The sequence below is a fragment of the Dryobates pubescens genome, chromosome 6 (genome assembly GCF_014839835.1).
Source record: "Dryobates pubescens isolate bDryPub1 chromosome 6, bDryPub1.pri, whole genome shotgun sequence".
Classification (NCBI taxonomy): Eukaryota; Metazoa; Chordata; class Aves; order Piciformes; family Picidae; genus Dryobates; species Dryobates pubescens.
The window spans coordinates 39,850,321-39,867,314 of record NC_071617.1 but is presented as its reverse complement, the minus strand read 5'-3'; the positions used below and the strand labels follow the sequence as shown (position 1 = coordinate 39,867,314).

The window sequence follows — 16,994 nt, the reverse complement described above, 5'->3', positions numbered from 1 at the left end:
TGCCCAGGGAGGTGGCGGAGTCACCATCACTGGAGGTGTTTAAGAATAGACTGGATGAGGCACTTAGTGCCATGGTTTAGTTGATTACATGGTGTTGGGTGATGGGTTGGATGTGATGATCTTGTAGGTCTTTTCCAACCTGGTTAATTCTATCCTATCCTATATGTCCTGTACTCCTCACTGGGCACTCACTCTGGGCTAACAGGATGTTGTTTAGATGGAGTTTGAGGCGATCCAGTACAGCTGTTCTTATGTTCCTGCGACACCAATCTGTGGTGTTTCAGACCTAGAAAAGTACCACTTCCCACACGGTAAGAGAGGAAGCCAAGCCAAATGTTCCCTGGTGAAGCTGTGTTTATAGACACTATGAAAGTTCAGTGAAGATATTGCTATCCTTCTCACAAATTTACTCCTATTGAGATTGCAACAGATAGCTCCCAGGGACCAAATTACGGTGAGTTGTTTCCACTGGGGATAGTTCTAGCTCTGGGTTGGGTCTGGGCCTGACTTGCTTTCATTAAGTGCAACTAATCTGACTTAGAATATACAGTAGTCTGTCAAGAACTAAGGAAAGGCCCAGTTCCATTGATCTTCTAAAAGTGCATGAGACAACATATCATAGAGTAATGTGACCGCTTCTGGGGAATATCTTGGGACAGTGACCTTTAAGCACTTAGAGCTAGAAAGATGCAAGGAAGGACTGACAAAAAAAAATCAGGTTGGCTAACTGCTGACATGTGGTATCTAATTTGGTGTCTGCAATACATGGGAGCAACTTTCTTCTTCAGTAGTTTTGTTGATCAGCACTTTTGTCTTCCAGCACTGCACGATTTTTTAGTAAGGCAGATCACTGCCCTAGAATGGCATTAACAATTTGCTAGATGAGCAAATGGATTTGACTTTGCTGGACAGTTTCATCCTCACTGGCAAAAAGGAAATGGCCCAAGGCTCCTTTATTTACAGCAAAGCAAAATCCAATACTGTGTTAGATGGTTTCTGTTATTAGTTATGACCTTCTGAAGATAAAATTTTTATCTTTCAAGTAAAAAATATTATCCACAAAAATCTGCCAGAAGTGTCAGGGTTCTCAGGTGGAACCCCACCCCTGTCCATGGGCTCAGAAGCCCCATTTCAGCGCAGTCCTGAGCATTCAGTCCTGATCTAAATATGGCCATAGGAGTGCTAGTATCCACCTCTGCCACTACTCACGACACCCGGACAGGAGATTCTAAGAGAAGAAACATTCCTAAATACATGAATAACTTGAGAAGCAAAGGAAGCATAGCATAGGCTAATAGTCATCCATCCATAAAGCTAAAGTCTTAGTTTCTCAGAGCACAAGCTAAAAAAAAAAATTGTCTTACACAACGAGGAAAAGAAACAGTTTGAATAATGAGCAGGGTCATACTGCCACATACCTGTAAAAAAATAATATTCCCTCTGGTGTAAATATTCTGGGAAACTTAGTTCTCTCTGGGAATATTCTGCTATAAATCACAAGCTGTGATTTTATTGATTTATCTGAGGCAAATTCTTCCAGTTCTCTCTTCCAGTCAAAAGGCCAACATGCAGCAGTATCTCGGTTTTCAGGAAATTGGTGCGTAACTCCCCTTGGAAAGACTAATTTCCATTAAGAATTTTATCAGGGCTTCAAGAAGGCAGAACTTCTCACAAATCAGAAATTCAGAGTTTCAACCTGACAAGCTGTATTGTGACAGCTGAGATGCCAGATCAGATTACACAAAGCAGTATTTTACAGAAGACTGTCAGAACAAGCTGAGCACATTTCAACTTTGCATCTTCTGGGTCTTTACACATAAAACTGAGCAGATGAGAGCAATTCTGGCATCCAGCTTCTGAGGGAAATAACAAGAAAGCTTTAAAGAATGATTAAATATACTTTGCCAGTGTAAAAGTTCTGTACTTGACTTGAGCAAAGGCTCTCCACCACAACAAGTTCTTTTGCCTGGAGCAATGGTTGTTATTATAGTCCAGACCACCCACCCTCATCACAGGACCTAAGGATTTACAAATTTAGAAGAGTAATCACACAGGAAGGATAATAGAGACAAAAACTCTTGCAATAATGGGACATTTTTCAGCAGACTAAGCCAGGAAATCAAGTGAAAAACACAATAAGGCAAAATCAATGACTGCAATAGCTGCTGTATGAATTTTCCTGCTTTCTAGAGAATACTTATTTGAAAAGACCTACAACATACTAACTTTTCATTCAGCAAATACTTTTAATGTTGTAATCATGGTATTTCAAGCTGATTCATACAGAATATGTCTAATTCCCCACTTTCCTCTCTCCTAGTGACTGAAAGATTTTTCCAGTGAAAGTTTTGGCCAAGAAGAGCCTTGAGCTTGCTTTCTAAAATACAAAAAGCACTATAGTCACAGAACCACCCTTCTTCTTGGATCATGAATGCATTGGAAATTTGATCCAGGCATAAGAACAGAAAATATGAAGTCGAAAGCAATTAAGCATTATCTTACAAACAAAGACATTTCTTGGCTATTCTACAACTCAGTTCCTCCTTTACAGGAGTAATATGGGAGACTGTATCTGCCTGTCACATAAGTGCAAAATAATTTAAGTGCTTAACCAGAAATGGGGATAATGACTGTGTTCCTAAAACACACCGAACAAACAGAATGAGTTGGCATTAACTCAACAGACATTTTAAGGATAAATATAATATACATTAAATTATCTATGACTTACATGTTCTGATAGTAAGATACAGATAAATGTGGGTATCTAATGAAGAGCAGTTTACAAGCTGTCAGGATTTTACCTAAAGACTTCAGTGAAAACTTTGCCATTAACATCACTAGGACCAATGTATTACTCTCTTGTCTCCAATATATCCCAGAGGATCCTACTTGCTTGGAATTTGCCCTTAAAAATCTCAGGAAGTGAAACAAACTGCAGAAGTCAAGTGAATTAAGACAGCAGAATTGATCTGCAGAAGTCAACTGAATTAAGAGAGTAGAATTGATCCGCCCCTCGGTGGCATGTTTCTGCATCTCTGCTACAGTCTGTTTCGTTAGAGAAGAACCCAAAACTTCATGTTTTGGTGAATCTATATTGAATCACAACGACACAGAATTTAAAGGATGTTTTTATTATTGCACAAGATAGCTATGCAATCCATGTGGGTAATTTCCCCAAACATTGTTTGTTGCAGCACACATCACAAGCATTGTGAATAACCAGTGCCTTCTTCAAAAAGTAATTGGTTGCAAGTTTAAGCATGTGTGGCAATAAATGGAAAAAAAAACCAAAACAACCAAAAAAAAAACCCAACCAACCAAGGAGTATCAATACATATTTCTTTTCAAACACACAAATACATAATTTTCAGAAGAGCACCAATAATGTTAAGCAACTATTTTGATGAGATACTGCATGTGTAGGCTCTGCAGTCAAAAGCCAATACGCACACAAAAAATATATTTTAACTTTTAAAATAATTTAACCATAATACCTTGCACGTGTCACCTGTTTACAACATATCATCTCATATACAATGTCAGGCCAAAGCCTCAACTTGTGTAAATCTATGCATACTCATTTAAAGCATTTGAGACTCTGGACTGGGTATCCAAGCTGAAAAAGCCATCAAATTGTTCACATCTGAATACAGAGTGGTAAGTGTAAGACTGAGAAAGTAGTTACAGTGAAGGTGTAACAGAAATGGTACAATGGAAAATGAAGAAAACCACTATTTAACCCTCAAAACACAAGGTTCTATAAAGAGGCCTACATGTAAAATGAGCTATAAAAGCAAATAATGAATACCAGTCCCCTTTCTGACACTTGGATTCTCATACATCCAGAAGCCCGTAGAAGTGAACTAACCAAATGTCACAATCCGCATCATCCTCAAACTCTGTTTCTTAAGTTTCTGATCATTAATACTGGTACTGAAAAACACTTTTCTATTTGCTGAAAACTGTTATTAAAATTTACCTTCCTGCTAAGAGAATTTAGTGTAATAAAAATAATGAAAACAAAAAATAAGTAAAAAAATAGTATTTTAAGAATATTTTTAGAAAACCCGTCAAACAACTGCAAATACAGCTGATTTTAAGTGTCTCTACTTTTGAACTGCGGTTTTTTTGTTTGTCTGTTTTTGTTTAAGTGAATCACTTATAAAGAAGCAAAGGAGTACCAGTTCTAAGATTTATTCTTGTCCATTACATTGAGGACCTCATCCAAAAGTGAAGGTCCCAAGTCAAGTTGTAGTGAGAGAAGAGAGCCTGCAAGATCTGAAAGGGATTCTTCTGACTTAGTCTTTGTCTTGGTTAGTTCACATGAAAGTCGATTGTCATCAAATATATCAACTGTTTGCCAATCAGTGCATCGTTCAGAGAAGCTGGATGAGTTACTGTCTCTACCGTTAGTAAAATGCGAAGAAGAACCATTTTGCTCCCATAGGTCATCTTTGTATGTTTCTCCCTCCTCCATCTGTTTACTTTTCTCCTGCAATTTTTCTTCTATTACTGGCTCACAGCTAAGCCTAGGATTTCTTGATGACCTGATGGATTCTTGCTTTGAATTAAATGTCACTGGTGACAATAAGGGCAACATGAGGGCTTGAGAACCCCCAATGGCAGGAAGGGAAATAGCGTTTTTGAGCACTGGTGATGGAGTTTCTGTAAACATGGATTCAGAAGTGCTGTTTGCCCTTAAGAATTCATAGTGGCCACCAGACTGACTAACTCTGGTTTCTCCTTCATTTCCAGGCAACAGCTCATAGTTGCCCTGCAAAAAGGAGATGTCTCCAAAAACATCATGTTGTCCTTCTTTTCCAATGTGTATAGTATGACGAAAATCTCCAAGTGGTGGGCTGATCATATCAGGAGATAAGATATCCCTTAGTTTGAATTTCTTCCCTTTCTTATTGTTAGCAGCTTTCAGGTACATGGGTGTCTTGGCTGGCATCTTGCTTGCAGTTTCTGAGAGGAAATTACTTACAAAACAAAACAAAAAAACCCCAACAACCAACCAAACAAAAAAAACCCAACCCAAGAACAGGAAGAAGAGGGAGAAGCCTCTTAGAAAAGTCAGTTAATTCTCAGGAAACCTTCAGCATTATCAGTATTACATCATTATCTTGAACCACTCTTGCACATGAAGTCACTTTCTTTTGTTGCAAAGAACTGTGGAGTATGTGAAGGTGAATGTCTCCCACTGCAGATCTTTCCAAGGCAGAGTAAAAGTTTCAGGTCAGCCAGCAACCAAACGCTCTGCTACTTCCAGAACTTGAGAAAACCTGCGTGGAATACAAAATCACATTATCATTAATTGATTTTTCACGGTTCATTCAGTCTTATTTTCACAAAGAAGGGGGGGGAAAAAAAAAAGTAATACTACTGACAGTTCCAGTCTACAGATTAGCTTTATGATGCTGTTTCCCTTCATTAGGCAGGATAAAAGAGTTCAGATTAACAAGGACTAGCTAACCTTTCTCTGACTTTGCAGCATTTTTTTGAAGTCAGAGTTTCTTAGACACAGTTGCTGAGCACAATTCCTTTGATAAATATTACTATCTCAATCTTCTCCTTATCCTGGCATTCAGAATGCTGGCCTTTGGGAGTAAATACAGCAACATGTTTATAACATTCATCATCAAGCTTTTGGTAGAACCAGGAAGACTGACAGAATCATTCATGAAACTTTTTTGGAAGTGGAGCAGACCACCTTGGATTAGAGAAATTCAGATGCCCCCATTTAGTGCTGGAACTCTGACAAACCATGTAGGTACCTGAAAAAAGTTCTAGTCCAAATCTTTACAATTAGTTAGAAACATCCAAATGCAGATGTCTTAGAGATGAATTCTAGTGACTACAACCTTTAGACTACAGGAATTCTTCATAGCAATTAGTTATAGCCTACCTCATCAGTTACACAGGCCTTGAGGCCACAGTGACTCAGAACACAGGGCTCTGTCCAATTAAATGACGCAGTGTTTGCAAACCAAATCATCCTATTAGAATGTGGTCTCTGAAAAGCTTGATAGAGCAGTCCTCAAGGGCTAACAGGCTATTGCATCAACAGTTCATGGTAAAACACTCTTCCTTAATGCTTTAATGGTGTATGTCTTCCATACAGTACTAATTCCTGACTCTTGAGCAATCTTAGAATAAATGCATTTTTCTCCTGGACATTTTTGTACTTTCCCCTATTATGTCCACGGACCACCAGAGCATCACAGGTAACTCCTCCTCACCACAATCTCAGCCACAAAGCCCTCACACTGTCCATCATCATCTTCAATCCATAAAAGAAGCTTGCAGGTTTTGCATTGAAAGACTTCATGCAACAAGTGAAGCTGTCTGTAAAAACGGCTACTTTTGCTGCCTTTTATCCATGCCCTAGCACACATTTTCCTTTATCAAATTAAGCCCAGGCTATACAACCAAATTGTCAGAGGTATTTAAGCATTTTCACAAATAATTTAGCCTAAGTAATTAATTCTTACAGTGAAGTATTCAACTGTGCATCACAAGGGCAGCTGGGAATCTAGCCAGGGTACTATTTTGGTTTTTTGATTCCCACCAGATACTAACTGCACTTCAGATATCACTGAAAAGCCCTCCTCCCCCAAATTACAACACATACAAATAGATAAAAGCTGTCATGCAAAATAAGCTAAATGTTCAGTAAGTGATGAAGACATTTTATACTTTTAAGCATAATTTTGAAAATCAAGTTGACTGCATCAATCAGTTAAAGACACTTCAGAGCTTCCTTCTACACAACAAAATGGTAATTCCTTAAGATCTACAGAATACTAGGAGATTCATACGACATACCAAAACTCCACCATCTGAGTACTGTAAGATACAAGGTAAGTCCTAAATAAGACATATACATAGAATGTACATAGAATACATATACATAGAATAAACCAGGTTGGAAGAGACCTTCAAGATCTTCGCGTCCAACCCATCAACCAATCCAACCCACCTAAACAACTAACCCATGGCACCAAGCACCCCATCAAGTCTCCTCCTGAACACCTTCAATGATGGCGATTCTACCACCTCCCCCAGCAGCCCATTCCAATGGGCAATCACTCTCTGTATAGAACTTTTTCCAAACATCCAGCCTGAACCTCCCCTGGTGCAGCCTAAGACTGTGTCCTCTTGTTCTGGTACTGGCTGCCTGGGAGAAGAGACCAACATCCGCCTGTCTACAACCTCCCTTCAGGTGGTTGTAGAGAGTAATAAGGTCCACCCCTGAGTCTCCTCTTCTCCAGGCTAAGCAACCCCAGCTCACTCAGCCTCTCCTCATAGGGCTTGTGCTCCGAACCCCTCACCAACTTTGTTGCTCTTCTCTGGACTCGTTCCAGCAAGTCAACATCCTTCCTAAACTGAGGGGCCCAGAACTGGACACAAGACCTCTACTTGTGCCACCTGCCATGGGAACAGAACTGATTAGTCAACACAGTTACCTTTCAGTTTTAAAATAAGACATTCACTGCATTGTTTCTCCCCAGTTATCATTCTACCAAGCAACCCACTTAGTTATCAAAATAGCCTTGACTCTAAAGAGAAGACTATTCTCAGCCAAGCCAAATGGTGAGGTTGTTTATCTAGTGAACTCAGCTTTATCTCACTTTTCAGGAGTAACAGGCCAAATTGCCCCTGATTCTTAATTCCTCATTCTTTCAGATCTTTTAGTCTGGAATGGAATGGAATGGAATGGCAATGTAATGGCAATAAGGCCCAAAGTTATGCCTGTTGGTCACTTGTTTACAAATGGAAAAAAAATAAAAATTCCAGTTCACTCAAAGCCCTCAGCTTCCACCATTTTGGATGTGCTCCAAAACCTATCACCAAACTTCACAAGGGGACCTCCAAGAAACCCAAAGGACACAATGAAATGCCTAAACATCAAGAAATACTAATATCAAGGGTAAAATAATGTTTAAGATAAATAATTAGTTTTGGCACACAAAAAGAGCACTGTGTTTTATTAAGCTCAATGCTGGGGGGGAGGTGGAATGTGACCCCCCAAAATAGAGCAAACTTTTGGGCACCCAAATCTCCTTTAATTCTTGCACTATGAGAAAACCCCAGTAAGGGGCAGTGTAAAACCACACTACCTCCGAGGTCATTGCAAAAGGCTTCAGCATCAAGAATTATAATCTCTTTCCACACAGCAGTTGCTGCAATTGTGATGACCTCATCCACCATTTGGCCAGTGCAAGAGTTTTTACACTTGATGAGAACTTTCACAATTATGGGCTTAACATAAGCGCCATTTTCTCTGCTGGGAACAAAAGCTATCCCTTGCTGCAGCTTTCACTAGCACTCTACTGAAAATCTTCAAATTCCACCTTGTAAGTAAAAGATATGGGTTCTCTCCCCAATGGGAAAGCTTTTCATGCACCGTAACATAGACTTCAAAGCAAATGTACTTTGTTTCTGCACATCCAACCTCTCTGTCAACTACCGCCAAAGGAGTACAGACTATAGGCTACTTTGAACAGCTGAAAGAGAAAGCTGGAAACATTCATTTAGTCTAAAATACTGTTGTTAGTCATATTTCATTTACAAATAAGTAAGGAAGAATCTCTATCAATATATAATGTGGTTACAAAACAAAAAAAAAAGGAAAAAAGAAAGCAGTTCTTTTACTAGGAAAATAATATACAAATAATATAAATCCAATTTGGGGAAATAAAAATAATCTTAAGGAGCCCCCAGTTCAAACCAAAACAAATTAGTCCACAAAGTTTTAACAAGATCCTTACATAGTCCTTACATTCAGCAAGACTTAATGAAACCAACAGCACATATGGCCTAAGAAAAGGGCCAGAACACACTCTAATCTTGATATCAAGCCATGCAGTAGCATTCACCTTGTCTTAAAATGAGACCTTTTTCTGATCTTGCTGCTAAGAGAGCCTCTGCTTTGGCTAATTCTGACTCAGCAACTAAGTGAATGCATAGCCAAACCGTAAAGCTGAGTGAGAAATTGTCCGAAAATCAAATGTGTAACCTAAAGTACACAGTTCTAGACTGACAGCCTACAGTGGAAGACCTTAATTTAGGAGGAAAAGAACAAAACAAAACAAACACGAAAGAATTTTTTCTTCCAGTTGAAGAGATTTGTTAGATCCCTTTCCTAACAAATCCAAGCATGAGCCAAGACAGGGAAACTTCAACCTGGTGAAAATGAAAGTTTCAGCTGGGCTGTAACTTGCTCATTTTCATTCCTGTCACTCCACACTCTCATATAAGTGTTTTGCTTGGTAACAAAGACTAATATTTTCAGAGGCACTTCTCAATCCGCCTTGTGAATCTTCTGTCCACTCAGCAGCCATCACCTTCCAGACAGCTCAGTTTTCCATGGGTGCCTTAATTTCTTCCACAATCTCTTTAGAATAGAATAGAATAGAATTAACCAGGTTGGAAGAGACCTTCGAGATCATCGTGTCCAACCTATCATCCAACACTACCCAATCAACTAAACCATACAACCAAGCATCCTGTCAAGCCTCGCCCTGAACACCCCCAGCGACGGCGACCCCACCACCTCCTCAGGCAGCCCATTCCAGTGGGCAATCACTCTCTCTGTGTAAAACTTCCTCCTAACCTCCAGCCTAAACCTCCCCTGACGCAGCCTGAGACTGTGTCCTCTTGTTCTGGTACTGGTTGCCTGGGAGAAGAGACCAACCTCCACCTCACTACAACCCTCCTTCAGGTAGTTGTAGAGAGCAATAAGGTCACCCCTGAGTCTCCTCTTCTCCAGACTAAGCAACCCCAGATCCCTCAGTCTCTCCTCATAGGGCTTGTGCTCCAAGCCCCTCACCAACCTTGTTGCCCTTTTCTGGACACGCTCCAGCAACTCAACCTCCTTCCTAAACTGAGGGGCCCAGAACTGGACACAGTACTCAAGGTGTGGCCTAACCAGTGCAGTGTACAGGGGCAGAATGACCTCCCTGCTCCTGCTGGTCACACTGTTCCTGATGCAGGCCAGGATGCCATTGGCCCTCCTGGCTGCCTGGGCGCACTGCAGGCTCATGTTCAGTCTACCGTCAACCAGCACCCCCAGGTCTCTCTCAGCCTGACTGCTCTCTAGCCACTCTGACCCCAGCCTGTAGCTCTGCATGGGGTTGCTGTGGCCAATGTGCAGAACCTGGCACTTGGATGTGTTAAATCTCATGCCGTTGGACTCTGCCCATCTGCCCAGCCTGTCGAGGTCCCTCTGCAGAGCCTCTCTACCCTCCAGCAGATCAACTCCTGCCCCCAGCTTGGTGTCATCAGCAAATTTACTGATGATGGACTCGATGCCCTCACCCAGATCATCAATAAAGATGTTAAAGAGCATGGGGCCCAGTACTGATCCTTGGGGCACACCACTGGTGACTGGCTGCCAGCTGGATGTGGCACCATTCACCACCACTCTCTGGGCTCGGCCCTCCAGTTTAAAAGAACAGACTATCGGAAAGCATCTCAACAGCTAAGATTACAGAGCCAGAGGCAAATTGAGGGTCAAGGTGCAAAATTTTGTTTGTGCACAAATATCAAGAGACCTTAAGCAGTGTCCTAGGTAAAGAAATGATAAAAAGACAATTCTGTTTCCAAAGCACAGAGGCAGAAGCAAGTGTGCGCTCTGGGAAGCCGATGGGCCTTCTGCAGGACAATCCCTTGCAAGGGTTCTGTGTCACACATCGTTGGCTTAGGAGCATATGAACTTTAGAGAAATCCATTTCAAAAGCATTTGAATTATCTTGTGGAGCAAGTCACTAGGAGAAAACGGAGTTTGTATGTTATTTAAATATCCAAATGAGAATACAGTATCGCAGCAAAAGACAGACACAAAATATGCAATAAGCTGCTGCAACTTTTCTGTGCAGTAAAATATCTGTATCTTTGAGGGTTCACTTTATGCTTTAGCTATGAATAGCTTTCAGCAGCACAAATAAACTGTTGAGAATGTCAGTGATGTTAATTTCACTGTGTATCAGTGCAAACCATTTTGTTTTTGTAACCAGGGGCTTGAACTCCTGCAGTTACTATTCCTGACTTCTGGTAAAACAAACTCCTAGTACAACCACCTCTTCAGGTACAAGAAAAGCAGCAGATGCATGACAGAGCTGGTGTCTCATGTTCCTGTAGACTTAGGTGTCTGTACCAACTGTCAGCCTCTGAAGATGAGAGGCCACAAGTCAGTCTGCTTCTAGACCAGATCACTAGTGAGCCTCTGCTTATAGAGCAACCACCTTCTGAAGAGCTTTAAATAAATCATTTGTTAACACTTACCCCTCCAGATTGTTCATCTATATTTACTTGTTTTTTTAAGAGGCCCATCCTTTTAATTGATTCATATTAAATATCAGAATCACCTTTCCTGATCAGAAGTCCTCTTCGCTTTGTTTCTGCCTCCATCAAAGAATTTGCATCTGATCCAAGCTACAGATTTACTTTATAAAAACAGTCTAATCACACTTCAGTTCAACTAATTTTCTCAAACTCAACCTATATCAAATCTAACCTATTTTATCCCATTTTCACATACACTTTTTAGAAAGTGAAGTAAAAAAACCCAACCCCTCAATCTTTCCTACAGTTACAGAAACACAGGTCAAGAGGAGACCCTGTGATGCATTTCCTTCATTTCTCCATTTGTCCTTCAAGGATCCAGATGCCTCCTTTTAGTTCTGGAAGGCGTTTGTCCACCTTCTTAAAATATCCTGTAGGTGCAGACTGCACACATTAGTTTACTCCATAGAGGCTAGCCAGAGAAGATGCACCTTAAGTCCCCCATGCACCAACCTGGGCCCTGATGAATACAGTTCTACATTTTATGCATTCTACACCTCCTTTCATCCTTTTCTTCTTCAGATTGAACAACACAAATATTTTAGTCTTTCAATATAGGACATGTTTCCTGCAGCTCTGACAGTTTCCCCCCCCAAACTCCTTTTCTTGTCTTCCTCCTCTTGGCTCAAATTTTCTTTTAAATATGCCCCAAAGAAAATACAATATTCAAGCTGAGATCTCAATTTCTCTCTTAATGGACTTTGTATTCTTTCAGCATCATAACATTGTTGGCTTTTGTTTAATAAGTGGTCCACTAAAAACCTAGCTATTTTAGTGATGAACTGTTATCTAGCCAGTTGTTCTACATTTTGTTCTTGACTGCATCCCTGGAGCAAAGCCTCTGTACTCACTGCACTGTTGTTCTATCCATTTCAAACACATTCAACAGACAGCATCGCTTTGGCAACTTTAATCTCGGCCTCTACTGCATACAGGGTTAATTAACATCATCTGCCAATGTAATAAGGCTACATCCAAATCATTAACAAAAATATTGTCTAGTAACAGAGATGGAAGCCAGCCCTGGAGAGTTCCACCTGATATAGCTTTCTAGATTATTAGTGGCTAAATACTCCAAGGTACTGCTACTTGAATGCCCTGAGTTCTTGAAACAATTGTCTGCTCAGGGGTAAATAAGGGAACATGAATATACTCCATAACACAGAGATATTAACAAATGACAAGGCAGGCTTGGAAAACTCCAGCTATACTCTAGGTGGGGAGAATTTTACTTTTGTATTATTTTTTAAGCAATTGAATTAATTCAATTAATTCAATTAATTCAATTAATTTGTTCTGGGCCCCTCAGTTTGTTCTGGGCCCCTCAGTTTAAGAAGGACATCGAGACACTTGAACGTGTCCAGAGAAGGGCAACAAGGCTGGTGAGAGGCCTTGAGCACAAGCCCTATGAGGAGAGGCTGAGGGAGCTGGGATTGTTTAGCCTGGAGAAGAGAAGGATCAGAGGCGACCTCATTGCCCTCTACAAATACCTGAAAGGTGGTTGTAGACAGGAGGGGGTTGGTCTCTTCTCCCAGGCAACCAGCACCAGAACAAGGGGACACAGTCTCAAGTTGTGCCAGGGGAGGTTTAGACTCGAGGTGAGGAAAAAGTTCTTCACTGAGCGAGTCATTCGTCATTGGAATGGGCTGCCCAGGGAGGTGGTGGAGTCGCCGTCCCTGGAGGTGTTCAAGGGGAGATTGGACGTGGCACTTGCTGACATGATCTAGTTGTGAGGTCTGTTGGAACAGGTTGGACTTGATGATCCTTGGGGTCTCTTCCAACCTTAGTTACTGTGATAGACTGTGATAGACTCATTATCAGTGATCTTTGGAAGGGAAAGGAAAATGTAAGAAAAAAAATCACAAGGACACATTTTCATCTCCCTTATGCTTTCATGTGTAAATTGAAAGTAAATAGTGCATTAGCTGTGAGCTAATGTGTTAATTGTCAAGAATGGTAAGCACAGACAGGGACAGACTGCATACAGTGCCTTTCTCTACAGGTACCTTCTGTTTCCCTGCACATCGCCCCCCCCCCCCCCCCCCCAATCTACTTTCAGAACATTCAAAACTGAAGAAAAAAGAAGTTCCTGAAACAATTTTTAATTGTTGACTCCTTTAAATCTTGCCACCTTTCCCTGCATAGTACCCCTTCAAATGGATCAAGCCAGAGAAAATCAAATTTACTTCAAGTGTAAGCCAATTAATTTGTATATTGAAATCAATATGGCATTTTACCTATTTAAGAGGTATTTACCTATTAAGATCTTCCTTTTAGCTTGTAAGAAAAAGATATGAAGAAAAGCCAACCTGGTTTGGGGAAAAAAATAAGTAGTAAGTAATTTTCATAGTTCATGGTACCATTCAAACATCTGTACCAGACATCATGAAGGACCTGCTGGAGCTGTCTCATTTGGGGTTGTTGTCTAATTTGAGCAATTTGCCCCAGTCTGCAGTTATTATTTTGTTCAGTACCAGTCTGTGAGATTGGAGAGGCCCTTTATCAACTAGTAACCCTCATCCTTTTTAAGTTGCTTTAATATTAACCAAGCTGTTTCTCAGTCATCCTTTATGATCGAAGTGAGCAGGGGGAATTCCTCATGTGGTGATGGCGGGTGAGTAACTTTAAGCCTTCAAACACATTTCTCTCTTACTCTCCTTTGGATCCAGTCCAAATTTTCCAACCTCTTTTTCAGAGCAGATCAGAATTAGTGACAACATTTCAGTATCATTCTCCCTAACAGTATGTACATAAATAAACCCCACCTTTTTCTTCCCATTATCACTGTCTGTTTACAAATAAGATCATATTTCCATTTTTAACCTCACCATCTTACAACAGGAGTTGTCCTGTATTTACAGGGTAGCATTGTATTACAAACCATCTAAGAGTTCTTGTGCTGGTAAAATAAGAACACATTCTCCAAGCAGAATAAACTGTACTGGCAAAAGTAGGGGTTTGTTATCACTGTTGTTTCTTGATTCAGAGAGAGCATCCCCCATTCTGTTTTATTAGGATGAAATTTTGACAGCATGGCCAATGGTGGTGCCCACATGATACTGTTTGTCCAGTAAGACTCTTCCATATCAGAAAAGGGAAAAAAAGGAAAAAAGAAGAAAAAAAAAGAAAAAAGGAAAAAGATAAAAAGGCAAAAGGAGAAACAAGCCCTATGGAACACAAGCCCTATGAGGAGAGGCTGAGGGAGCTGGGGTTGCCTAGCCTGGAGAAAAGGAGACTCAGGGGTGACCTTATTGCTGTCTACAACTACCTGAAGGGGGGTTGTAGTCAGGCAGAGGTTGGTCTCTTCTCCCAGGCAACCAGTACCAGAACAAGAGGACACAGTCTCAGGCTGCACCAGGGGAGGTTTAGGCTGGAGGTTAGAGAGTGATTGCCCATTGCAATGGCTGCCCAGGGAGGTGGTGGGGTTGCCGTCGCTGGGGGTGTTCAGGGTGAGGCTTGACAGGATGCTTGGTTGCATGGTTTAGTTGATTAGGTGGTGTTGGATGATAGGCTGGACACGATGCTCTTGAAGGTCTCTTCCAACCTGGTTTATTCTATTCTGTTCTAAAAAGGAAGAAAAAAGGGAAAAGAAGAAAAAAATAGAAAGAAAGAAAAAAGGGGAAAAAAAAAAAAAAGAGAGAAAAAATAGGAAAAAGGAGAAAGGAAAAAAAGGAAAAAGAAAATAAAAAATAGAAAAAAATAGAAAAGGCCTTGCAAGGTACCAACAAATTGGCTGGATTTATATTCTTTAGTATTAAAAAAAAGGAAGAAGGAAAGACGCAAGATCATACTTTACAAAGGCAAAACACTTAATTTGGATATGCTCAAGCTGTCAATAGATGAGTTGAGATTTCTCCATCTTCCTCATCAATATGCTTCCTCACTAATCTCTATCACCTGCAAATTCGTACTGCAGGCTGCTCACAAAAATACTGTGCAGCCCAGTGCTGTATAAAAGATCTCTGCATTATTTCAATACAAATACATCTCTCTTTGATGCTGACTTCTTTCTGATATCTACTCTGAGATTATAAACATTTTTCAAACATGCTTTGTTGACACTGCAGAGGACCAACGTTAAAAAAATCTGGTCATGATGCAATATTAAGGGCAAATGCATTATAAAGTATATTTTTGCAGATGTGCTTTTGACTGGCCACATATTAGAATGTCTTAAATAATTCTCTTTTTTATTCATCAAGCAGGTTGGTTTTTTTCCAATTTCCAACAAGGTTCACAGAATCACAGAATTATTGAGGCTGGAATAGACCTCTGAGATCATCAAGTCCGGCCTATGACCTAACAGCACCACATCTACTAGACCATGTCACTAAGTGCCACATCCAATCTTTCCTTAAACACTTCCAGGGACAGCAACTCCACCACCTCCCTGGGCAGTCCATTCCAGTGTCTAATTACCCTTTCTGTGAGGAATTACTTCCTAACATCCAACCCAAACCTCCCCCGGCACAGCTTCAAGCCATGCCCTCTCATCTTGTCACAAGTTGCATGGGAGAATAGCCTGACCCCCACCTTACTACAACTTCCCTTCAGGTAGTTCTAGAGACTGATAAGGTCCCCCCCTAGGTCTCCTCTTCTCCAGGCTAAACAACCCCAGCTCCCTCAGCCTCTCCTCATAAGACTTTCTCTCCCTTCACCAGTCTTGTCACTCTCCTCTGGACCTGCTCCAGCACTTCAATACCTTTCTTGAAGTAAGGGGCCCAGAACTGCACAGAGTACTCAAGCAGAAGCCTCACCAGCGCCATGCACAGGGGCAGAATTCCATCCCTAGTCCTGCTGGCCACACTATTCCTTATACATCCAAGATGGCATTGGTCTTCCATGCCACCTGGGCACACTCTGCTGGCTCATGTTCAGCCAGCTGTCAACCAGCACTCCCAGGTCCCTCTCTGCCAGGTTGCTCTCCAGCTACTCATCGCCCAGTCTGTAGCACTGCTTTCTTTCATCCAAGAAAAGTTAGGAACTACTAGAGTAACAAAAAATTTTATTTTCTTATCTTCTCCAGAGAAAAGAATCTAATGAGGTCACTGTATTCTGTTGTTTGGCTCCATGGACTGAGACAGGTCCCTCTTTATTATTTTCTCCTTAGCTTTGTTGGCTGGAACATTCAGACATACAAATTCAATACCATATAGTTCAGTTTTACCATTGGCTTTCAAAAATTGGGTGAGTGCAAGACCATGCAGAATCAAGCATAGGTACATGTAAGCACAAAGCCTAGCATCTTACCTCATGCTGCCAGTGATGGTGAGGTTATGCTACATCAGACAGACTCTGCACTAAGGTACAGTCACAGATTTCCTCCTACAAAGCCAGCAGCCCAGATGAGCAAATAGCTGAGGTCCATAAATTAGTAAGTCCATAAACTAATAGGATGCAGGGGCTTAAAAACATGTCCACCAAATCTCTTGGGGCAAAGGAAAACCATTGTAAAATGGGACCAAAAAACTCCTATAACCTGAGCATATGTGCTACCTAAGAGACTGGGTAACTGGCCTGTTCAAAAGATCATCTAGTGAGAGAGAACAAAGAAACAGTTTTTAGCCAAATCAATGGCCTGACACAACTCAAGGCTTGTTCATGTAAGTGCTGGTATTGCCATAAGGAAGAATTTGGGAAGA

At 41.0% G+C, this 16,994-nt stretch overlaps 1 protein-coding gene across 2 annotated transcripts in view; it reads right to left on the bottom strand.

Moving 5' to 3' along the window:
• Positions 1–4,133: 4,133 nt before the first annotated feature.
• CDC42EP3 (CDC42 effector protein 3) overlaps positions 4,134–16,994 on the bottom strand; it is a 30,029-nt gene continuing 17,168 nt past the window's right edge. For both annotated transcript variants that reach the window (XM_054162361.1, XM_054162360.1), the window contains exon 2: positions 4,134–5,288. In XM_054162361.1, coding sequence (XP_054018336.1) covers positions 4,190–4,957 — 768 coding nt within the window. In that variant the 5' untranslated portion in view covers positions 4,958–5,288 and the 3' untranslated portion in view covers positions 4,134–4,189. The remainder of the gene's footprint in view (positions 5,289–16,994) is intronic.